Below are 23,701 nucleotides of genomic sequence, written 5' to 3' on the forward strand. Positions count from 1 at the left end.
AACAAACTTAAAAAACAAAAAACAGTGAAGCAAGTGAAGGGTGGGGAACAAAAAGAAAACCCAACAGACAGGTTCAAAGTGCTCTGAGATCGTCTTTGGATGCCACCAAAACAGTCCAGAATCTTGTAGTTGGCCTGGCTGCCCCAGGAGTTGAACCAAGCAGGGCTTTCTGCGGACCAAGCTTCCTGGCAGGTTGGGAAAGTCATGAGAGAGCTCAGCGGTTCCTGGAGGGCCCCAGTAGGAGTCGGGGCCTGGTGCTGCCCGGGTCTGGGTCTGCCAGTGGCCAGGCGGGGCGGCGCCTCAGGTGGGCTCAGATGAGGGAGATTCGCACCGGGATGCCGGGAGACTCGGTCCTCTGGGGTGAGTGATGGCTCACCAGGTGCTCCACCACCGTGTGTTTGGACATGTGCTTCATCAGGTAGGTCTCCTGTGGGAGGGGAGATGCAGAACATGGCACCGCTGCGCAGGCAGCAGGGAGGCTGCAGTTCCCACAAGCAGCCACTGGAGGTGGAGGACCCTCTGCATCAGTTCTAAGGGTGCTGCGCAGCCATCACAGTTGAACTCTGGCTGCCTCGCCAAGTCTGATCCTGCAGGCTGCTGGCTGGGGCACTGACCAGGGTACTACCTTGGCACTCAGCAGCACCCACCTGCAACTCTCCAGGGCTGGGCCAGCAACCTTTCACAAACTGGCTGTGAGGGATGTACCGGCTGGACCTCAGCCCTGCATGCCCAATACGGCACAGAACCTACATCTGGCTGGTGTTCAGGGACGGGGCCGCAGTGAGCCTGGGCTTGAGACTAGTTCTGCCATTTCTCAGCAGCAGGACCTACCTTGGACAAGTCCTCTTATCCCTCCACGATTCAGTTTCCTCCTCTGTGAGCGGGGATGAGGAAGGACTGCTGTGGTGATGCGCCCTGAGTGAAGAGGACCACTGCTTTCCCCGTTTCAACGTTTCACTGCAGGTTAGGTGGAGGTTTGGCCTCCGCACTCTTCATTCAAACCTTCCAGGGCTGAAACCGGCCTGAACCCCCCACTGGCTCTGCTAAGTCTATCCCACGGCAGCACAGCTGGGCGGCTGAGTGACCCTGATCGCTGCAGGTCCACTGGCTTCCACTAAGCCATGTCCTCCATGTCTCCAGGTACAAGGTGGCACTCTGGATTCCCAGCTACCATACCTCAAGACGCTGCAGCACTCAAACGTGGCAAGGGGCTACTGCACGATACCGGAAAAAGGGTAATTCACAACATCCAAGCTAGGGTACTATTCTTCAGTGAAGGGTTGAGATTAAAAGCTACATCAACAATGTAGTAATCTTAGGCTCTTGATTTAAAAATAATACTGGAAGTAAAACAATAGCATCCAAGGGAAAAACAAAAATGTCAATGCTTACTGGGTGTTTGATAATGGTAAGGACTTTGGTTATTTAAGGTATTATAAAGGTACTGTGGCCATGTTCATAAAAAGAAGTCCTTATCTTTACAAAAGTCAAGTCAAGTGTTTTTGTTTTGCTTTCTGTTTATTTTTGTGGTACCAGGGATTAAACCCCGGGCCTTCACTGAGCTACATTCCCAGCCCCTAATTATGTGTTTTGAGACAGGGTCTCTTTAAGTCACTAAATTGCCCAAGCTGGGCTAGAACTTACAATCCTCCTGGCCTCAGCCTCCCAGAGTGCTGGGATTATACTCGTTTACAGTGAAGTTTTTACAAGTGAAATGATAAGATATCTGGGTTTCAAAAAGCAGGTATGAAGTCCAGCATGTGGTACACACCTGTAATCCCAGAATTCTTAGAGGCTGAGGCCAGAGGAACACAAGTTTGACCTTGAGCTACAAGTTCAAGGCCAGTTTGGGCTACAAGATAATACCTTGTTTCAAAAAAAAGGAGGTTAAAAGAGGCAAGATTAGTTGATGGTGAGAGGGCATTAAAAGCCTAGAGGGACTCCCCCACTCTGTGGTCCTTGTCCTGCAGGTTCTGTCCTCACTGTCCATCTCTGAGCTCTCCTCTGCCCCTCTGACTCCAGGGAAGGATAAATGTCACACACTCAGCCCTTAGCAAGCAGCATCCCTGGCTGGCACTGCCAATGACCCCACAACAGTCCCTGTGCCCCTGCACTGCAGACAGACCTTCCAGGAACACCCTTCCCAGGTCCCCTTCTCAGGCTTCCCATTCCATGTGAAAGAGCACCCAGACTCTTACAGGGTCCTGAAGCCTGTGTGACCTAATTTTCTCTCAGTCCTACTATGCACCCCACTTGTTCCACCCAGGGAGCTTATACTTGCTACGCCCTGCATGGAAAGTTCTTGCCTCCCCTTGCACCATCATCCTTCAAGGCTTCACTGAAATGTCCCGCTACGGTTTAGCCCTGGGATGTCCTCTGAAGGCCAGAGTTAAGACTTGGTCCCAAGGCCTTGTTGCTATTAGAAAGTAGTAGCATCTTGGGAGGTGGTATCTCATGGGAAGAAACTAGGGCACAGGGAGGTGAACCCTTGAAGGGATTAATGGGCCCCAACCCCTTCCTCTTCTCTTTGCTTCCCAGCTGTAAGAAGCTGAGCAGCTTGTTTTTACCCACATTCTCCCAACATGATGTGCTGACTCATCACAGACCCAAAACCAGCAGGGCCACCTGCCTATGGACTGAAACCACCAAAACTCTACGCCAAACAAAGCCTTTCACCTCTTCAAGGTAATATCTCAGGTATTTTGTCACAGTGACAGACAGCTGAGTAACACAAGTCCTTTAGTCAGGTGCCCTCTCTCGTCCCAAATCCATTGTTCCCCCTGCTGTCTCTCAAAATATACTTTTGTTTCAGAGCAGTGTGATCCTCAGTCAGAAACCATTTTGTCCCCAGGGATACCTGGCAATGACTGAGACATTTTTGTTGGTCCGACTCAGGGAGGAGGCTGTTACCAGTACCCAGTGGATAGAGGCTGCAGATGCTGCTTAACACCCTATCCTACAACAAAAGGCACCCTGCCTGTGTCAGTAAGGACCAGCATTGAGAAATTGCTTTAGAATAAGGCCTACATTTGCTATTAAACACTTGGGTGTGTGATTACTTGTTTAATACCTGTCCCCAATGGAGTTTCTAACCTCCCTGTGGGCAAAACGTGGGTAATTGGACTCCCCCAATTCCTGCACACCTGCGATGGTGTTCAGGAGGCATCAAGTGGTCAGGCTGTTATACTAGCTAACGTTTACTTGGCTGTGCTCTGCCAGCCACAAGTGCTATGAGCGATCTCTAAATTGAGTGTGAGGGTCTGTTATCCAGAATATTTGAAGAGCCAGAACACACACATAAATGTTCCCAGAGGCCTTCATTTGGGGAATTTTCTCACCCTGGGACGGGTAGATGGACTCAATGACCTTTCTGGTGCTGTTCAGGGCTTTCTCAGATGAAAGTGGCTGTGGGTCAGGTCACTGTGCCACCTGGTGACCATGATGGGGACTGCAGCTATCCCACAGCAGAAGACCACTGTGTCTCCCAGGCTGAAGAGAACAGGTCCCAGACCCCCACCTGTGCCTTGAGAAGCCCACAGCCTCAGGAACCTTGGCTAAAGGCAGGCAGGAGGCTGGGAGCTCAGCTGAGCAGCCAAACACAGAAGGAGGACACCAAAGCCCTGTCTGTGCTACTCCCCAGGATCTTGGGGAGTCACTTGCCCTTTCGGGCTGCAGTTCCGCTGTCAGGCAAGTGGGGAGTCACTGTGAGGCTAGCAGGAGGAAGAGGAGACAGTGGCTGGACCTGGTGGCACTCACCGAGGTGTAGGCCCGCCCACACATGCTGCAGCAGTAGGCCTTGGCATGCTTGATGGCGTGGGCTGAGAGGTGGATCTGCAGGGATGCTGAGTCTGAGTAGGCCCGGTAGCAGTTGGGACACTTGTAGGGCTTGTCCTTGTTGTGCTGGCGCTGGTGAGACTGTGGGGAGCACAGTAGGGGGTCACAAGGTGGGGAGTCCTTCCCTAACCCCACCCCTGCTATGTTCCCTGGGTGGGGGAGGCACTCACCTGGAGGTTGGAGAGCTGAGTGAAAGCCTTTTCGCAGCCTGGATGTGGGCACTTGTAGGGTCTGTCACCTGTGTGGATTCTGCAATGGGCAGCCTAATGAGGAGGGGGTCCCTGACACGGATCCCTAGACCGGTTCCAGGCCCCAAGCTCTTGGCTCACTGGGCCATAACTCTGCCCCTAAGCTTCTCAGTCCCCACCCACACCCTCTCCCCAGTGGGTGAGAATGAGCCCAGGCAACAGGACTTCAAAAGTCACCATCTTCCCTTCCTTCTCTACTGCCAGTCTGACGATAGCCTCCCCACTCCTCCCCATAGGTCCCTGCTGCACCCAACCCACTCCCAGCACTCAGAGGCCAGAGCAGCCTCCAGCTAATCCCACAGTGCTTGCTCGGTCCACTTCTCTGTGCCTCTCTCCTAAAACTCCCACCTTCAGAGCCCCCACTGAAGAGAACAGACTCACAGCACTGTGGGGGCCTTCCCTAAGGAGACAGCACCCTTGAATTAGCCCCCAACTCCTATTTCCTGTCCTCTCTCCATGTCAGACACATGTCCATGATGGTGACAGTCATCCTAGTGACAAAGAACGCAGAGCAGTGTGGCCCTGAAACTCAGCCCCTCTGAGTCCTTGCTGGGAGCTCCTTTTGCACCCCCCCATTCCGAGGTTCTTATCCTGGATCTGCTCTCTACTAACTGGATGATCTCAGGCAAATTACTAGTAGTTTCCTCATCTGTAAAATGGGTACACGAAACAAGTCCACACCTCACTGGGCCCTGTGACGACTACATCAGGTAACATGTAAGGGGGTTCAGCCCAGTGTTGGCACTGACAGCCAGCGCTCAACAGATGCTTGCAGGTGTTGTTACTGGTTCACTCAGCCTTTGTCACATCAGCATCACGCTAGGACCTCGAATGCATCATGAACTACACAAACCAAAACTACTGCCCAGTAGAAATGACCAATAAGCATGAGGTATGTAAATCACACAGAGAAGGCAGTGAGTGCTGAGGGAAAAACGCGGAACAGGTGAGGAACCCTGTGAGTGTCACAGAGGAGGAGGGCGGTCTGAAACAGAGGGGGGGGCACCGAGAAGGTGACATTGGATCAGTGACCCGGAGGCTGATGACAGCTCATGCTTATCCAACAGCCTACATGAAGACAGAGCCTGAACGGAGTGGTGACATTGGCAAGTGGCACTCAAGGTTCTGCACATAAAATGGGTGGTCTTCCCTGCATACCACACCCAGCCCTTGGTGGCTCCCAGCTTGCTGATTCACCAGCCTGGCAAATCCTCTGCCAAGCAAGCAGTCAGCCAAAGACCAGCAAGGCCAGAACCCCAACAAGTATTAAGTGAAGGGTAAACCCAGATGGGGCTAAGTAGTGTCTTCTTCCCTACAATGCCCAGTCTCACAAGTTGGCAGCCAGGGTCTGCTATGCCCACCACCTGACTCATCAAAGAAACTAAGGCCCTTCAGCCAGGCCCAGCACTAGACTCAGGGATACCCAGGGCTCCAAAAAGTATCCAAATTCTTATGTCACTCAAGCCCTTTCTCCAGTGGTCCAGCCTCATCTTCCAGCTCTCTAGTACCCACACCCTGGTTAGGACTGCTGCTGTCTAACAACTGCATCTGAGGATTCTCCCCATCACCCCTCCACCCTGCTATGCTCCCTTCCTTCCACACGCCAGGGCCTCCTTCCCAGCCATCATAGCCGAGCTCTGAGGAGCCTCCCTGAGCAAGATGCTCGCCATACCACCTCTGGCACCCCAAGCCCCTGAACATCACAGACCTTCCTCAAAGTGCTGACCCTCCAATTCTCAGGGCCACCTGTGTGTCTCCTCTACTAGATGGGGAATCATGAGGGCCGAGGCAGGCCCCACAGACTGCACCCAGTCATGCCATGTGGAGCTGACCCAGTCCCGAGAGCCTCTAACTATCTGCACAGGCCCTGCACGGGGTCACATTGAGGACATCACCCTAGACCACTGCTTGGTCTCTACAGCAGAAGGTCAGGAAGGTTCCAGTTCCATCTGGTGTCAGCACCCCCTCCCTCTCCACCTCCCTCGTTTCCTTCCAAGGCTGGGGAATTTAGTTGGGAGCAGGTGGCAGAGGGGCCTAAGGGTCCCCAGGATACATGCTGCTTTGTTTTAAACCTCACAATGGCCTCCCCTAGAGTCCTCTCCTCCTGCTGTGCTCAAGTTCCTCCTTGCCATCCCCACCCCCTGGATCCCACAAGTAACTCTGGCATCTGAGGCTCCCCTCCTCCTCCTGACCTCTCTCCAGGCTTTTCCCTCCTCCCGGCACATTGTTCCCTCACTTCCCACCTGCTAAGCACACGCTCCTATGCTCAGGATTCAAGTCTCTTCCCCCAACAGCCTGCCCTGACTTCAGGTACTTCTGTTGGTGTCTGCTCAGTGACTTCCTGAGAGCAAGAACTCCTTTGGTCTCCTTCACCACCATCGCTCCAGTGCGTGGCATAGGCCTAGCACAGAGAGCCTCAATAAACAGCTACAGGCTGCACGAAAGAAAAGTTTCTTCTCTCTAAAGTTACTCATTGACAACAGAATTACGTTCATGTAATCAAATTCTGTTCTTAAGTTGTATGTCAGAAGCGTCTGTTGACTGAATCACTGATCATCCCTACGGACGTCAGGTCCTTCCTGAGGGACCTGCTAGGTTCTCTTAACAGCAAACTTCCCCCTCTGGCCTCCTGCCCTCTAAGTGGACCATCCGTACGGCTTCCTCCCTGGACCTTTACCTCAATATCTGCTGCCCGACCTTGGTCACAGCAGTAGCTACAGGTGTCTGGCCTGGTTGTAGCCCTGCTAGGCAACCTCCAGGGTCTCCCTGTTTTTCCAGGACAGGGTCCCAAGCCCCTGCCCCACCTTTCAAGGCCATTTCACATTCTGACCTCAGTTCTAAACCCCCAGCCACTGCTTTCCCAGCCTGGCATCTCACAAGCATCCCCAACACATGTGGCACATACTGGGCCCTTGCTTCTATTCTTCCCCTACCCAGAATGCCTTCTCCTCTGAGACAGAAGGGCCACAGACCCTTCAAGCTCAACCCAGATGATTCTCCCCACCTCCACCTCATCCTTCCTTCTCACAGGTCACAGTGGGGGTCCCACCAGGCCAGGGCCTGCCTCTGACCCCCGAGGTGTCCCTGCCCCCGGCACCTAGCACAGTACTGGCTCAGAGAGAGCTTCAGAGCGGGGCCTCTGGAAGCACCAGACCAGGCTGCCTGCTGCACTGGCTGCCCTGGGAAGTCTGTGAATTCCAAGTCAGCTCCAAGCCTTCCCTTTCAAGGTAGAATCCTCCTCTGCTCTGGGCCTCTTTCCACTAGAGGGCCCCCCAGACTCAGGTAGTAGTCAGGAAAAGTCCTGAATCTGGTGCCCCCCACTATTCCCCCAGCCCCACTCCCTGAAATCCCACTCCTCCGCCCCCATGTAAGCTCCCCCTGCAGCCGACACCCCTGCCCCTCTGACCTTCCTGCGGCACAGCCGCTGGCTCCTTGGCACAATGCCCCAGATCCCACTGTGCCACCTTAGCTGAGTGACCCTGGGCAGCGACTTTGCCTCCCTGAGCCCCAGTGTCCACCTCTCTAAAGTGGGATGATAATAATAAAGATTGTAAGAACTAAAATTATCTGATGACTTTATATAGAGTGTTTATAAAATAATCTAAAACTATAAAGAGGGAATACATTTGATGTTCAAATAAAATTAAGGATTCACTAGATAGACGGGTTGTTATTCCAATAACAGTAATAATAATAATAATAATGATAATGATAATGTTCCAAGTTGACTTTTATTTCTCAGGTATTCAGTATTGAATGACTTCATGCTTTTCAAGTAAAACAACAGTCGGTACAGTGAAAGTTAACATTCCTTTAGATGATTTCCTCTTTTCTCAAACTCATGGAAAAACAAAAGTTCACACTGTACAAGGACTTAACAAACACCTTGTGTATTAAAGTACCTTATGTAGGGGAGGCAGGAGAGCTCTTCATAAGAAACCACTGGCGATGCTATTTATCACCGTTATCATCATCAGAAAACAAAAAAGGGCACAGCCCCTGAAATGGTTATCATTACACATGTAGCTAACAGCACACAACCAGGAAAAGAGAAACACAAAACACACTTTACATCTTGAATAAACAAACAAACAAATGCAGCGTCATCCTGTCTGGCACTAGGTTCCATGAATAGATAACACTCTGCTTTTTCCTGTAATTTCCTAACTCCCTCTCAAAACGGTCTTATCCCTGATGTCTGCACTGTGCCATCTGCAGACGTGTGATGACCTTTATACATATGCTAACTGCATGAGAGCCCTGCTGTTTTTCCACCATGAATAGACCAACTATAGCAGAAATGTTTATTTTCTCTATAAAAACATGTGGTATTTATTATTTAGTGGGCTGATCCTTCTGAAGTCTGGCCTGTGCCACCCTTCACAAGTCATCCGCTTTTCTCTGCATGTTATGCCTTCCTCTCTCCACGCAGGCCCTCTCAAAAATGGTCCTACTCCGCCAGTGCCACAAAACTATGTCTCCCCAACAGTAGTCTTGGTCACATCATTCTCAACTCTTGGGCAGACCTTGCGTGTCGCTTTCCAACTCTGCCTCTATCGCCTGACCACAATTGGCTCTGCTTTGGGCATAACCTTCTTTGATTCCTTCATTAAGCAACAATGGGAATTAAATGATCTGATTGGCACTCTGCCAAAAGAAAGAAATACAGAAAAGGTTCTTCGTTGAATAGCTGAGGACAGAGAACTTGGAATACTATTGCTCCTTTAGGGTTGGATTTTTTGTTGTTTGTTCACTGGATTCTGGAACTCTGGGCATTTGGGACACCCACCTCTTTGCCAGAGGGTGAGAACACATTGGTTTAATTATATGTACCAATGCCTAGTGACTTATAAATGGCCTTCCAAATGCTGACAGAATTCTCTTATGTTGTTTCTTTGGTTTCCTACCATTATGAACTTAAATCACACAAAAGAAAAAAGAGAGAGAGAAAAAGTTGTGCCTAAAGGAATGGAGAGCAATACTTGAGTTTGGGGACATTCTTCTTGAAGGGCTTATTAATTTTGAGGGAAGGGGGGCCATGTTTTAAATGACATTTTTAAAACAGTTTACTTCTTTTAAAAAAAGCCAGAATTTTTAATCATTACCATTACTCGCTACTACGTCTACTTTCAACCAAACTGAGGCCCCTATCTTGCCTATTCTGCCAACTTTCTGCTACCACCTTTCTCAAATACAGGCCCCTAGCTCAGAATATTGAAGTTGTTAAGGTGTCTTTAAATGCAAATGCTCTTGGAATGTCCAGGTGGCCACTGGGCAACACCACAAATTTGATCCCTTGCGTTAAAAAAAGAGCGATACTCAGAACAACTGGCCCCATTGTGTATTCTCTATATTTTTAATTTAGCTCAGTGGTTCCACTGCCTGCCTCGAAAGCACAAAGACCCGAGTTCAATCCCCAGTACCAAAAAAAAAAAAGAAAATCATAAATTAGTTGAACACAAGAGTAACAGCTGCCCTTTGAAATTTGCAGTGTAAGAAAGGGGATTCAGACATCATAAATAACATGTACATCATATAAATGTCTATATTTAGTATACTTTTGAAGAAGGATCAAAAAACTATTTTAATACAGAGACTGGCACAATAACTATCAACAAAAACATTGAGAGTACTGTCATGGGCTCAGATGTAGCTCAGTGGTAGAGCACGTGTTCACGTAGTGTTCATGAGGCCCTTCATCCAATCTCCATAAGAAAAGGCCTCTAGATTTAAAACATCAATTAATCATTAATTCTATGTTTTGTGAGAGAAATTAAAAGGCCTGAATATGGGGGTATTGCACTGCTGCGCATAACGTTCTTAATCTGAGAAACTGATCATTACACCTTAATAGAGACTGCCATTCTCCTCTATTCTGATATTGATTATGGGAATAAGTTGACCTGAGTCATTTATTCTCATCAATAAGTCTCATTTCCTCCCGTAACATCTGCCTTAAGGCCTTTCTTTGAGCTACAGTCTTCTGCAAGAAACATCAAGAGAATGCAACCCCAGTAAGGGCTGGGGCACATACACCTGGCTCTTTATACTTCATGGAAGCAATGATGGGCTCAGGCTTCTACACTGACATCACCAGCACGACCACACACCCACAGGCCATGCAGGATGCAAGAGTCTTTGGTCCAGAAGCAAACAGCAGGTTGTTGACTAGCCCAGGACTATATGAAACTGTTTTCAGTGTAATTAAGGGTCCATTTTCTGAAGGCCATATGAGAAAACTCTTTTTTTTTCCCCCTCTTTGGTCTATCTTTGATCCTCAATTGAAGATGTTATATTTAACAAAGTAGAATGAGTATCTGTTAAACAGTCCCTTGTTCCAACTACCACCTCACAATTCATTGTGGGACAAACTATAATCTCAGCAGGAGGATCACTACTAGTTCAAAGCCAGCCTGGGCTACACAGTGAGTTCAAGGTCAGTCTGAACTACACAGCAAGACCCAGTCTCAAAACAAATAAAACAATTAACAAACTAATACATTTATCAAGTAAGTTTTCAAATAACAATTCTATTGAAAACAACATAATCAGTAGTCATCTATAAAACTACTCAGAATAATTGTTTACAAACATTCAAAGTGCTTCTAGTGCAATCTCTTTTCTTTTCACAATCATTAGTTCTGTGTACAGATTCAATAAGAACCTGCCCTCCTTCTGAACATGATATAATTAAGTAAATCAAATTTGTAACCATGACCGTGCCAGAAATGTCACATTTAAAGGCAAATCTCGTTTAATTAGGCATGACAAGCCTAACAGGCTGGTACTTCCTATGTGAGAATGAGGCCTCCCCAGGCCTCTGGCAAACGCTGGACCTGCTCCATGGTTTGAGAAGCTGCTGTCTTGACAGTGATTCTAAAAAAATTCAATTCTTGCTCTTCCAGGAACATTGATAAACTTGAAGATTGTCCAAAAAGAGGGCACCCTACAGTCACACAATCTGGCAGAGGTGAGTTGGATGGTTCTGAGTTCTTAATCTCTGATAATCTAATAAAAGATTTTTCTACCCACTCCCCTACAACACATAAATGAATACAAATTTGACAAAGTCTCCTGTCAGAAGTTAGCCTCTGTAGCCTTTGTTCCACATGCTCTAACTCTAAGAACCATGCAACCAAGAGGACCTAGTTAATCCACGCCTTATTACATACATCTGTGCGCATAAAACTGGCTAATTTTTTAAAAACCAAAGTAGTGACAAAATCAGAAAATTGCTGAGACCAACTTCTTTGGTCAGGTGCATGCCTTAGGAGGCTTGGGGAGGAGAAAAGAGATTGCTAACTTGCCCTGCAGCCATTTCTCTTGCTGCACAACATGCTCCGAAGTCAGAGATATAGACAAAGTAAAACACTTTGCATCCTGGGATAAAGGATACAAGAACAATGCATGCCAAAAAAAAAGGTTTCCCTCTCTATAGCATGATAGTTCCCTAAGAGAGAAAAAACTTTGAGCTTTGTCAGTAAGTTAAAAGCTCCACAGCAACACAGTTTCCTCCCTGACGTTGACCATGTTTGATACTGGTGACCACATGACCACACTTCCAGCAATGATAATCATCATGTGAGCAAACTATTTCTTCCCCTCTGACAAGTAAAACGCAGTTCTGGAAACCTTTCCTTTCCTTTGTTTTATTAAATATCTACGGTATTTTTATTTGATAAGCCAATCTTTCTGATGTCTGCACTCCTCTACAAAAACTTTTCTTCCTTTAAAGCATGTGTTCCTTAGAGTTCCCCTTTCACACCCTTGGCTAGACTGTAAGCCACAGTAGGCGGAGATTTTGTCTATTTTGTTCCTGCCTGCATCCTCAACACCTAGGATGGTGTCTGGCATAGTATAAGGGCTCTGTAAGAATTTGTTAAATAGACGAATCATATGCTCTGTACAAGCTAGTTCTATTTATTTCAACAAGGCCATTTTTATTTTAACAAAGGCCAAAATGCTTTTATATTGCACACAGCGGGAATATAGAAACAGAGGACACCAAGTCCTTGCCTTCAAGAACTCCCAATATATCAGGGAAAAGTGGGCAAACATGCAGGCCAGTACACAACAGCCCACCACTACTGTAATGCAGATGCACAGGGCTTATGAGAACATAGGCCAGGCCCCTTATCCAGGCTGGGGCCCCAGAGCTTGTGGGAAGAAGGTGGACTAAAATGGCTAGGACTTGGGCAGTGCCTCAGGAAAATGACACAGCACGTGCAAAGACCTAGGGATGAAAAAGTGGTGCAGCAGTGAGAGCGGAGTTCAATGGTCAGCAAGGGCCACATCATACAAGGCCTCTAAGGTCAACCAAAGGAATTTGGTCTTAACCTTGGGGGTAACAGGCACGTAGAGAAGGTCTTTGCTTCTCCTTGTACCAGCTCCATGCACCAGGCCACAGGTGCAGAGCTCAACAGGCTGCAGTAGAGCAACATCAGGCCGGCCACATACCTGGTGTGCTGCTGGAGGTGGGAGAGCTGTCGGAAGGACTTATCACAGTAGGAGCAGTGGTAGGGCTTGACACCCAGGTGGATGCGCAGGTGCTGGGCCAGGTAGGAGGCGTTGGCAAAGGACTTGGAGCAGTGCGGGCACTTGTGGGGCTTGGCCTCTGTGTGCGACTTGGAGTGGATCTGCATCTCAGACTTGGTGAAAAAGGTCAGCGGGCACACCTTACACCTGCAGGCAAGAGGCAGGTTCACACCTGGGAAGACCTCCCCAGCCCCTGCTCTACATCTCTGGGGAGACCTAAATCAGAAAGACCCGCACCTGGAACAGAGCTTGCCTGTCAGGAGTCCAGGGGACACAGATCCACTGGGAAAGAAAGCAGGCTCCCGGCCGGGGCACCCTCCAATTTGGGGATGGAAGCTCCTATATCTGGGGAACATATGCAGCAGCCTTGGGAAAAGGTCTGCACTCACAGAAGACAGGCCAGGATCCCAAAGAGGGCTGGCATAGGGCCACACCCATGGTGGGGAAAGGAGGCTTTAACATGCTAAGTATTTCACAACCTGACAGCAGTCAGAATCCTCTGGGAGCTTTCAAGAAATACCAATGCCCAAAACAAAACAAAAAGCAATGACTGGTTCCCCTGTGTCCCCATGTTCCAAAAATTAATTCAAACTTTCTGAAGTGCAGTCCTGGCATTGACACATTTTGAAAGTTCTTCAGATGGTTCTAACATGGCAGGGCACCACTTAAAGGGAGGAGGACATGGCTCCCAGTGACTTCTGAAGGATCTATTTCCCCTCTCCTGCCCTGTCCCCCAACATGGCTTTAGCTTTGGGCAGGGCTCATCAGGAGACCCTACCCCTCTGACCCTTAGCTTCTTTCCTTAGCCCCCAGGGCCCCTCTTTCCAATACTTAGTACCAGCTCCCTGGCCCACCCCCCTGAACCCTGTCCCACCAAGACCCCCACCTGTATGTCTTGCCCTCCTTGGCAGTCTCGCCTGAGGCCAAGATGGGGTAGGGGACAACAAGGACAGGGGGACCCCCTGGGTTCTCTGCCTTGATCTTTTTGCGGCCACGTTCAGACTTGGGGGGGCCAAGCAGGCCGTGGCCCTGGATTGTCTTGATGGAGTCCAGGAGGGGGGGGCTGGTGATCCCTGAGATGAGGGTGGGGGACGAGGCGATGAGCCGGCTCTGGCTGGTGGTGGTGGGTGTGGACGGGGTGCTGGTACCCGTGCCTGTGCCGGTGCCCGTGCTTGCACTTGACTCGGACGTGCTCACAGCCGGGGTCCGAGAGGAGAGCCCCAGACCTGTGAAGATACCAGGTTGGGGCAGGGGTGACGGGAGCTGCAGAGGCCAGCTCAACCCAGGCTAACCAGCTGTGTGGCCCCAGCATCTCTGAGCTTCCCTTCCTATTCATAAGTTATTTCCCAGGCAAAACTAAATGAAAACATGTATATGTGTAAAATGCACTAGATAACTTAAGACTAAATTAAGTGAGATGAGAGACATTTTGGAAATAATTCCAACCACAGAAAAATCTTTAGGCACAAAGATGTTCAACACTGTGTCATTTATAATAACAAAAAAATTAAAGGCAACTGAAATATAATTAGGGAAGGGTTGAGTAAATAAATAGTGGTCTCTTGAATTTCCCATTAACTGTGTTTTAAAAACCTGAAAATGTATGCATAAAGAAAAAATTTTTACGTGCCAAAGTATGATTATGGAAGGAAGTGACTTCAAAGAGCATCCCTTTGATTTTTTGGCTTTCTGATTCTTTGATAATAAACTTTTTAAAACTTTTACAATCAGTTATGCTTTTTAAAATGAAGGAACTTTGGGCCAGGGATTTAGCTCAATGGTTCCACTGTGTAAGGACCCAAGTTCGATCCCTGGTACCAAAAATAAATAAATAAATAAATAAGGAACTAAAAACATTTGTAATATCAATCTTCGCAGATAAAAAGATGCAAACAGTATCTATCATGTAGCTCACATTAAAGAAAAAAAGAAAGACAGAGAAACCAAAAACCTGTTCATTGAAAAAAGCCACACAAGCGCAAGGACCCAAGTTCAATCCCTGGTACAAAAAAAAAAAGCCAATATCCAGAGTATGTTTTGTGTCTCACACTCATGGTGGAAACATACATTTATACGCCCTTATACGTGCCCTTCATGAAGGACAGTATGGCAACAGCCATCAAAACTTTAAACATGTAACTTTTGACAGAGCAATCAAATCTTCTCTACAGAGACCTAACAAAAAGAAATAGTCACATATGAGCACACACAGCTGTGTACAAGGCCCTTCCATGCAGCTCTGTGGTCAGACAAAACTGGATATAACCCATTTGACCTCAGGTGGGGCTGTACAAATATATGTGGAACCTCCTCAGCCGGAGGACTGAGCAGCCACCCAAACAAGAGCTGGAACGCAGTGGCACAGAGCAAATGCCAGAATGTGCCACCATGAGAAAAAGCAAATCACAGGCTTACAAACCCATCTATTTTAAAAACACACACTCAAACTATGTACAGATACACGGACAATATATGTGTGTGCCAAGGCAAGGAAAAGATCACAGGAAAGATACACCATACTGCTAACTGATTCTGTGTAGGGAGAAAGAAGAATTTTTGGGTAACAGGAGACTTTCATGCTTTGCTTATCTGCTTGGACATTATTTGAAACTTTTACCTGGTGAATTCATCCATATTTAATATCTGTGATTAAAGGATAAAATAAAATAAATGATAGAGAAAACATAAAAATTCTAACAATAAGAACTAAGGCTAATTTTTCTCCTTTCAACTTATCTGCCATTTCTAAATTTTCTATAATGACTATGCTATTATCTTTACAATAAAAATGCAATAAATGTGTTTATGATAGAACAGCAAGTAGAAAAAGCAAGTTAAATCATGGACACAGCCCTCCCTACCACAAGCTCAGAAAAACACACACATATTAAAAAAACAACAAATAAAAAATATGAAAAAAGGAAATGGATGAGAAGGCTCTTTAAACTGCTGGGGTAGGAGTTGGGGATTATGAATTATTTTTTTCTTAGTTTCTTTTTTAAAATTTCCCTTAATATGCTTATATTGCTTTTTTAATATTACTTTTGTAATGAAAAAATAAATTTAATAAAATCATAACAACAGGAGATGTGCAGAGTGCAGCTGGGGAGGGGGAGGATCATCAGGCCTCACAGTTCTTGGGCATCTCTAAGAAAAGGAGAGAGACAGGAAAGGAGACAGAGATAGCTGGCTGGTGCCAGAGGGGAGCCACGGTGGCTTTCCGAGGAAGCCAGGTCTAAGGAGGATCTCAGACACTCCAGTTCCTTGACACCTTCCCAGGATATCCCACAGCACCCTAGCCCCAACCTATTCAAGATGCAGTTCCCCTCTTCCCATGCACCTCTTCTGGTGACCCCATCTCCATGGCTGCACCCTGGGAGTTTCCTGCACATACTCCCTCTCCTTGCCACCTACGTCCTCTCCAGCAGCCCTGTCCACTCTTCTCACTGTACCTCAGATCTGTCCACTTTCCTCCATTCTCACCGCCACCTCCTGGCCCACTCCACCATCCTCTCCCAAAGATCCTCCTACTTTCGTCCTTTGTCTCCTAATACCCAGTTTCTACTCCAGACAGACAGACTTGGCTTTCTAAATCTACACCTGGCATTTCCCTCCCCTACTTAAAATCCTTCCATAGCTCCCCCAAAGCCCCAGGGCAAAGTTCAAACTACTTGAAGGGCCCCTGACTATCTAGTGCCTGCTTCCTCTCAGCCTTGGCAGGACTAGGTCCAGAAAAGGGCTAAGACACCAGCTCTGGAATCACACTGCTTGCCCCTGCTTCCTACTAGCTACGAAAGCTTGGTTTCACATGACTTTACTTTTCTCTGCCTCAATGTCCCCATCTGGAGACAGGAGGGTGAAGCACAGGAAGCTGCAGTTTTTATAAATCGAAAAGGGTCCATTGTTCAGGTTAATACATAACACTCACTTCACAGGCCTGCTGGGAGTAATAAGCAGTAAGCCAACTGGACTTAGCTACCATTATCATCATCTTCGGTCTTCCCCAAACCAATCCTTCTCCTGCTTCCTACATACAATCCTCCTTGGCATGTGCTGTTTCCCCTTCCTGCTCTCTCATCTTGTTGACTGCAAACTTTCCTTGTATTTTGGCCCCAAGGAAGTCTCTCTTCCACTAAATCTGGTCAAGTTTCTTCTGTAGATTCCCAATGTTCTTAATGTTGATTTGGGTTTCCTGTGAGCCCCTAATGGACAGACTAGCCCTTGGCTGGTCCACTGGAGGAGACAGAAGAAGTCCTGTGGCTAGTCCCACCAGCCCGAGATCCAAGCTTACCTTCATTCCTCACAACTACCTGGCCCTGTAGCCCAAGTCTCACCCAGCCCTGCTTCCATTCCATTCTCCATTCAGTACTCATTACTGACCAGTCTTGCCATTTCCCAGGCGCCACTCTTCCTCCGCCCAGCCTATCGCCACCCACCACAGGCCCCACATGCCCGGTCTCCGCCCACCCAACCCCGTCTGCCCTCCATCCACGGTCTGCCCCTGGCTCCGCCCACCCGGCCCCGCCCAGTCTCCTCTCCTGCCGGGGCTGCCCACCTGTAACAGTGCTGGTGGCCGGCCGTGCGTGCAGTGCCACGTCCGGCTGTGGCACTGCCTGCGGGTGCAGCCCGGGCACCTGCTGCAGCTTGGGCAGCGACATGACAGCCTGGCTGCTTTCAGCGGGTGCAGGCGGCACTAGCAGCGGCTGCTGAGATGAGGCCGATGTGGGCGGCAGGTGAGGCGGCCGGATCTTCTCCGCCATCAGCTGCTCCTTGATCTTGTTAATCAGGACCAGGTTGTCCAGCTGCCAGTGGGAGAGAAAATGGGCTGAGGGGCCGCTTCCCTGGGCTGCCAGTGCATCATACTACAGCACGCGCGCGCGCGCGCACACACACACACACACACACACACAAGGCAAAGCACCAGCAGTCAGGGGACAACATTGCTCTTACCTGGCTGGGCATGGTGGGAGGAGGGGGCCAGAAGTAAGGGTTGTTAAATCGAGGCTCGGCCATCCTGCAGGGGGAGCGGGGAGAGAGAGACTGTCAATGCTGAGTTTCCATCAGCTAAGCCCACTTACTTCAGGGCCAGTGTCTAGGATCGCTGCCCCCCCGCAGGACCCTAAGCCCTGCATCACAGCAGGCCTCCCATCAGGCTAGAGACCCACATCTCCAGTCTGGAAGGTCTGGAATTCAGGGGTCCCAGAGAGCAAAGATCAATACCCAGACCAGAATACTCCCAGCCAGCCACCCCCCACTCCATCAGCCTAGCACTGGCAGGCTGGTCTCCATGCCCCAGGAGGCCCTGTGCTGCAGAGCCAGCTCCACGGACTCATGGATTCCACACAAAAGTCTCTCCCCTTCCAAAGACAAACTGGGTGTCCTGGAGCAACTTTGCAAGTGGCCACAGAGCAGAAGCAACTGTCCCTCCCCCATCCCTGTCCTTCCCCTGAGCGAAGGCATCCTCATTAGAGTCCAGGGGCACACTGGGATCACCAGATACAGCCTTTCCCAAGGGAAGTTTAGCAGGACAATTTATCAAGACCCAAACAACTACTGCTCTTCGACTCAAAAAACTGGACTTCTGTAAAATTACCCTCAAGCAAAAGGCACAGATGGACAAGGCACCACCTGACCTACCAGGATGCGCATCAGAATGCTGTTTGCTAGAAGGGGTTCGTGGGGGGGCTGAGGCTAGGGCACTTGGGGGCCATGTAGTGGGCAATCCCATCAGTGGCCCTCACCTCCGGCAAGTTTCATAGCAGCCTGTGTGGTTAGACAGTCTTTTCAACCAGGGCAGGGAGAAGGATGGGCCTTGGGGGGCCACCTCAATTCTCCAGAGAGTCTGAGTCTCCCTTAACCCCTGATAAGTCAAGAAGTGATTACAGGGACTGTACTACACGAAAGTGTTCTGCTAATCCTTACTCCTTCTTGAGCCTCTCAATTCTCTTACAGAAATTACTAGCTGGTTCTGTTGCTTAAGTGAAACTACTTACAGTATTTTGAGCAGAAAGGCCAAAATAAAGTGCCTTCAGACTCTCCCTGGTCCTACAAACTTGAGAAGCCCCTACTGGAATTGTAGTCTTGGAGTTTCAGGAGAAAACCCTCAATTGGGACACAACCTCATCTGAACATTTTAAGAAAGAACTTGTACACAATTTTATCTTGTGATCTTTACTTGAAAAATACACACAAGAGGTACTATGCCATTTTACAGATGAAGACGGAGAGGAAGAAGAGACCTGTCCGAGTCCACAGGGCTAGGGTGCCAGGATGAAGACCAGAGATCAGATTTGCTCAAGCTGGTTCCTTTGTGGAATTTGGTTTGCAAATCCAGTCCTTGGTAAAGCAAATATCCACTGCAAATAGCTCAATACCCACATGCAAAAGCCATTCCCAGACCAGGGCAGAATTGGTTTAAGCCTGGCCAGGCTGGGGATCATGGAATCCTTTGGGGCAGGCTGGGTAACTCCCGTCCTCCACCAACTTTCTGCTTGTGCCACTCACAGGTACCAGAATGCCCTTCCCTCTCCCCATCCAACCTCTACAACACAAGAAGTACTTTCTGCCTACTGTTCTCCCTGACTCTCCATGCCCCCGAGACTTCCTTTCCAGGAAAAAATTCAAAACAATAATTAACAGTGAGGAGGCTGCACACGTGCTGCCTTGTATCAGGCACAGAGAGATGGAAAGGCAAGTACTCTTGTCATCCCTATCTTGCAAATAAGGAAACCGAAATTCAGAGAAGTAGAGTGACTTGTTCAGGGTCACACAGCAAGTCAGCAGACAGCTGTAACTCCCACTCTAATGGACCCGACTCAAAGTCCCGTCCATCAGTTTCTCGGCTGTTCCAGAGAAAGATGAAGCACCCTGACTGTAGACTTATGGATGGGCCCTGCTTCAGGATGGCATGGCTGTGACCCCACAGGTGAGCATCTGCCTGCCCAGCAGTCTCAGGACCTGTCCCTTCCCTGCTGTTGTCCACAGGGAAGAAAGTGGAAGGGCCTGAGCTGTAAAGCCAGGGTGAGGAGGTTCCAGGACAGGAATTGGGGAGCCGCCCTCAAGGAGCCTGGATTGGACATACCGGTCTAGTTCGCCGGGTATCATGGCACCCAGGCCTGAAGGTTACCAATAATGGCAGTTGCACAACAGAACGAACAAATGCAGGAATAAAAATCAGAATTACTTTAAAACCAATCCCACATGATTCTCTTGTGGTGTCCAGCTTACAAAGCTCTTCTGAACCCACTGACTCTCTCTCCAGAACCCTAGGAGGATAGCACGTGGGGTCAAATTTTTACCCCTACTTGACAGAGGCACAAACCAGGGCATCAGGAAGGTCCCTTGCTCCAGGCCACATAGATGGGACATAGGAGGACATAGCGTGCTGCACAGCTGGATATCACTTCTCTAAGTCTCACTCTTCCTCATCTGTAAAATGGGGAGAAACATTCTGCCCCACCTCGTTCCTTGGTCACCGCACTGGGCTGCTTCTGATACAGTCCTGAGGAGCCATTCTGCCCTCCTCCTCTTCAGTTCAGTGCCAACTTCAAGCTTCCCAGAGTCTCAGCCTAGTCAGGCAGCTGTGGGAAGCACCAGGGTCCCAGGCTGCAGTAGAGCATCTTCTGCCACTCCTCAGCCCCTGGGCAGGCAGGGTCAACCCTTACCCTAGCTGGGAGCCAGGCTCATGGACAGGAGGGCTGCACCCCAAGTCACCTAATCTCATCCACACAGCCACTGCCTGATTTCCCTGCATCCTTCTCTGGCTGGTTCTGGGTATTTAATGACCAAGTCAATGGCCCTGGCCCTGTATCACCACTGTGTGGCAGATGCAGGGAGGGCAAAGCAGAGGCTGAACATGTTCTGAGCCAAGGGTTCATCCACAGTCAAATGAGTCCCCAGCAAGGCTCAGAGGTGGTATTTCTGGTGCCACCTGGGAGTGGTAAGCGGCGAAGGGCAGGTGACTGGGGCAAGGCTAAGCCACTCAGACCTTGCCCAGAGGGAGGGAGGGGGTGTGAGGCAGGAGAGGCACCGTCAGTGTATTTAGAACACATGGACAGGCAGAGGGGCATTCCCAGCAGAAGTGACAGCTTGAAGAGAGGCATGGAGCTGTGACAGCACATGGCCAATCTGGGGCAGTGAGCTTCCGCTCCCAGGTACCCAAGAGCCACAGAGATGTGAGGTGGTAAGAAACACAGAGGCCAGTCTGCAGGGCCTCTAATGCCAGGCCATGTTGGATGAGACAGATATCAGTGGCGAAGAAGCAACAGGAAGCATGCAAGGCCAGGGGAGCAATGGAGCAGAAGGGGCACCAACCTCGGAGAAGACAGAGAATCCGGGAGAGAGGGGTAGGGAGACAAAGGAGTGGGGCGGGCTGTGTTAAGCATCCGTGCTTGCTTGAGCAGAGGAGACAGGCCGGCTGTTGGGAAGGCTGGGCAGACTGGGTAGGGCCAAGACTCCTATGAGCTCCAGGCCCAGATCCCTGATCCTTGCAGGGACAGAAGAGCCGTCATTCTGCTTTCCTTGTTCTAAAAGGTAGAGGGGTGGATGAACATGCATCCCCTGGGCTGCTTCTGGAAATAGGGTCCTGCTGGCAGCCAGCCACCCATCACCCATCCATCTGTGCCTACCAGTCACATCCTCCTGGCCAAGTCGGGACAGTGCTGGGGAGCAGGTGGCCAATGGGAGGAACACTCCCTTCTAAGCTGAGTGGAAGAGCAGCCAACCCAAGGCTTCTGAAAGAAAGAGGAGCTGCCTCCTATGAGACTCACCACATACCAGTAACCTCTGTTGGTCCTGTCCTATGTGGCCTCCCTGCCACCTAGACACAGGACAGGGGTGGGGGAGGCTGTGTGCCAGTTCCCTGGGATTCCTCACCTTCTCCACCCCTGGCCCCCACCAGCAGGAGCCTCCTCTCCCCCCACATCAGCCCCTGGGTGGCCCTACCTTCTAGGCTCTAAATACCAACCAACCTTGAGCCTCCAGCTCTGGCTCAGGCCTCCATCACCACTGCCACCTCCCCTAGCTCAGGCTCAGTGGGGCTGTGCCCGACACAGCCTCCTCTAGCCATCCCACCCCTAAGTAGGACAGCCCCATCTGCCCAAACACACCGTGAGCCCACAGCACTTCCCTCTCTCCCCTCCTCTCAGGCCCACCACCAACCACATCCACAGGAGGCCATTTCTGGAATCTCTCAAACCCACCACCCCTTCCCACCAGTCCTGGGACCACGGAACAGCCTGCTTTGTTTGGAGTCCAGCACGCCAGTTCAAATCTCAGCTCCAACTCACCAGCTGTGTGATCTTGAGCAAGTCACTTGCCCCTTTCCCCACTTAAAGGATCGGCAACCCAAAGCCTGGGGATAACCCAGACTGGGGGGCGGGGCAGAGAGACTTCACAGGGAAGCAGGGGGGCCTGCCCTGGGTCTTAAAGGGTGAGACAGTGGGGACATGCTGGCAGAAACAACAGCTGGGGCAAGGGCCCACAGATGAGAAGCATGCAGCAGGGAGAAGACACAGGTGTCCTGGTGCTGTTGGGAGACGAGGACAGGGCTGCACGGTCAGCCAGGGCCAAGCCAGGGAGGTGGATCCCTGAGCCCCAGGCCTGGAGTCTGGACCAGAAGTGTGGGTGATAGGGCAGTGTGTGGATTAGAAAGACCCCCCGCCTGCTGGGTGCTGAAGGGTCTGCAGAGGCAGGAGGGTCCCCAACAGGAGGCTCTAGAGAAGGGAGCAGCGAGGAAGGGCTGCACCAGGGCCTGGAGGACAGTGACCTCACAGGGCTGGCCACTTGGTTAGAGCTGCAGGCAGCTCCCACAGTGTGACCTGGGAGGTCTCTCGATGCCATCAGGGACAAACACAGCCACAGCAACATGCAGACAGACAGCACCAAACCTGGACACAAGGGACACACAGATCTGCGGCCACAAGCAGGACCAGTGGGGACACAGAAACTGCCATGAATGGGAAGCCACAACCACCAGGACACAGGCAGCTACTGAAGGAAGGAAATGCGGACCTCCCCCGGGCACAGCTGGAGGGCAGCAGTGAGGGGCAAGGGGACAATGGGATGAACAAAATGCCTCAATCCCCCGAAGAACACACCCCTCATTCACAGAGTGCAACCTGGAATCACAGGCTCCTTACCTAGAGTGTCCTTTCCCACTTGGTGAACTTCTACTCATCCTTCAAGACCCAGCTCAAGTGTTCCCTCTTCTACGGAGCCTTCCCTGAACCCCCAGTCAGTCACTTCCTCTGTGTTCCCAACAGCACCTTGTATATGGGAATAACAATAACAATAATCATAATAAATGGCAGCTACCATTGATTTCAATATCTATGTGCTGAGTACGATTCCGCTCACTGAATCTTCCCAATGACACTGTCAAACGTGCACTTAAAAGAAACTGCAGCTCAGAGAGGTCAACCAACTTGCCCAAAGTCACACAGCTAGTAAGTGTGGGAGTTAAGATACCACCCAGAGCTGGTCCTATCCTTCAGGGCCAATTACACTCTGGTAGGTTCTCCAGTTCCCTGATACTGTACCTGAATCTCCTCCCCCAATCAGACTGAGCTTTTCACAGCCAGGGCCGGTACTTGTTCACCTGTGCCAGCATCTAGCTCAAGGTGGTTACTTACAATGGGCTGGGAACCATGATGCAATATTGACAGCCAATTTTTCCTGTTACAGTAGATCCACTGTACAGATGAAGAAACAGAGGCCCAGAGAGGTTCAGTAACTTGCCTGAGGTTACAGAGCTGAGTCTGGATTTAAGAGCAGGTCACCCTGCCCCAAGAGGGAGGACTTTGAGGTCAGCCTAGCTAACTCCACATAAGAACAGAGAGGGGAGGCTGGGGGAGGGGCACACGTGTGCCAGTCCTGTCACCCGGAGTTGTACAGACTTAGATGGACAGAGCAGGTAGGCAGTACAGGATGGATAGTAGGAGCCTTGGACACTAGAGAAGGCAGGGATGGGCATTTGAGCAACTTATGAGCCCTCCCCAACCCATCCCAGCTCATCCCACACACAATCAAAAAAAAAGTGCTCAGGCCCCATGGCCCCATGGGAAGTTGCTCCCAACAAAGCAAAT

The 23,701-nt window shown here is 49.9% G+C and overlaps 1 protein-coding gene across 2 annotated transcripts; it reads right to left on the reverse strand.

Annotated features, from left to right (window-relative positions):
* Znf362 (zinc finger protein 362) lies at positions 1-22,900 on the reverse strand. 2 transcript variants are annotated; one of them, XM_010645207.3, is made up of 9 exons: positions 22,757-22,900; positions 17,568-17,631; positions 17,173-17,419; positions 13,504-13,843; positions 12,855-12,962; positions 12,540-12,764; positions 4,005-4,083; positions 3,757-3,915; positions 1-427 (listed from the first exon to the last, which is right to left on the reverse strand). In XM_010645207.3, the coding sequence occupies exons 1-9, from the start codon at positions 22,792-22,794 to the stop codon at positions 311-313; spliced, it is 1,377 nt and encodes a 458-aa protein (XP_010643509.1). In that variant the 5' UTR covers positions 22,795-22,900; the 3' UTR covers positions 1-310. The 2 variants fall into 2 exon arrangements, with proteins under 2 accessions (XP_010643509.1, XP_010643510.1); XM_010645208.3 differs by lacking the exon at positions 12,855-12,962 and having other exon boundaries at positions 22,757-22,892.
* Positions 22,901-23,701: the final 801 nt, after the last annotated feature.

The sequence above is a fragment of the Fukomys damarensis genome, unplaced genomic scaffold (genome assembly GCF_012274545.1).
Source record: "Fukomys damarensis isolate Sample0158 unplaced genomic scaffold, DMR_v1.0_HiC HiC_scaffold_23, whole genome shotgun sequence".
In the NCBI taxonomy this organism is placed as follows: Eukaryota; Metazoa; Chordata; class Mammalia; order Rodentia; family Bathyergidae; genus Fukomys; species Fukomys damarensis.

Excerpts from the sequence above, each read along its gene's own strand:
- Znf362 (XM_010645207.3), bottom strand. The coding sequence starts at position 22,794 with ATGAGTAGAAGTTCACCAAGTGGGAAAGGACACTCTAG. Across the intron at positions 17,632-22,756 it reads AGTGGGAAAGGACACTCTAG|GATGGCCGAGCCTCGATTTA; the intron begins GTAAGGAGCCTG and ends CTCCCCCTGCAG. Across the intron at positions 4,084-12,539 it reads CACCTCCAGCAGCACACCAG|AATCCACACAGGTGACAGAC; the intron begins GTATGTGGCCGG and ends TGCCCATTGCAG.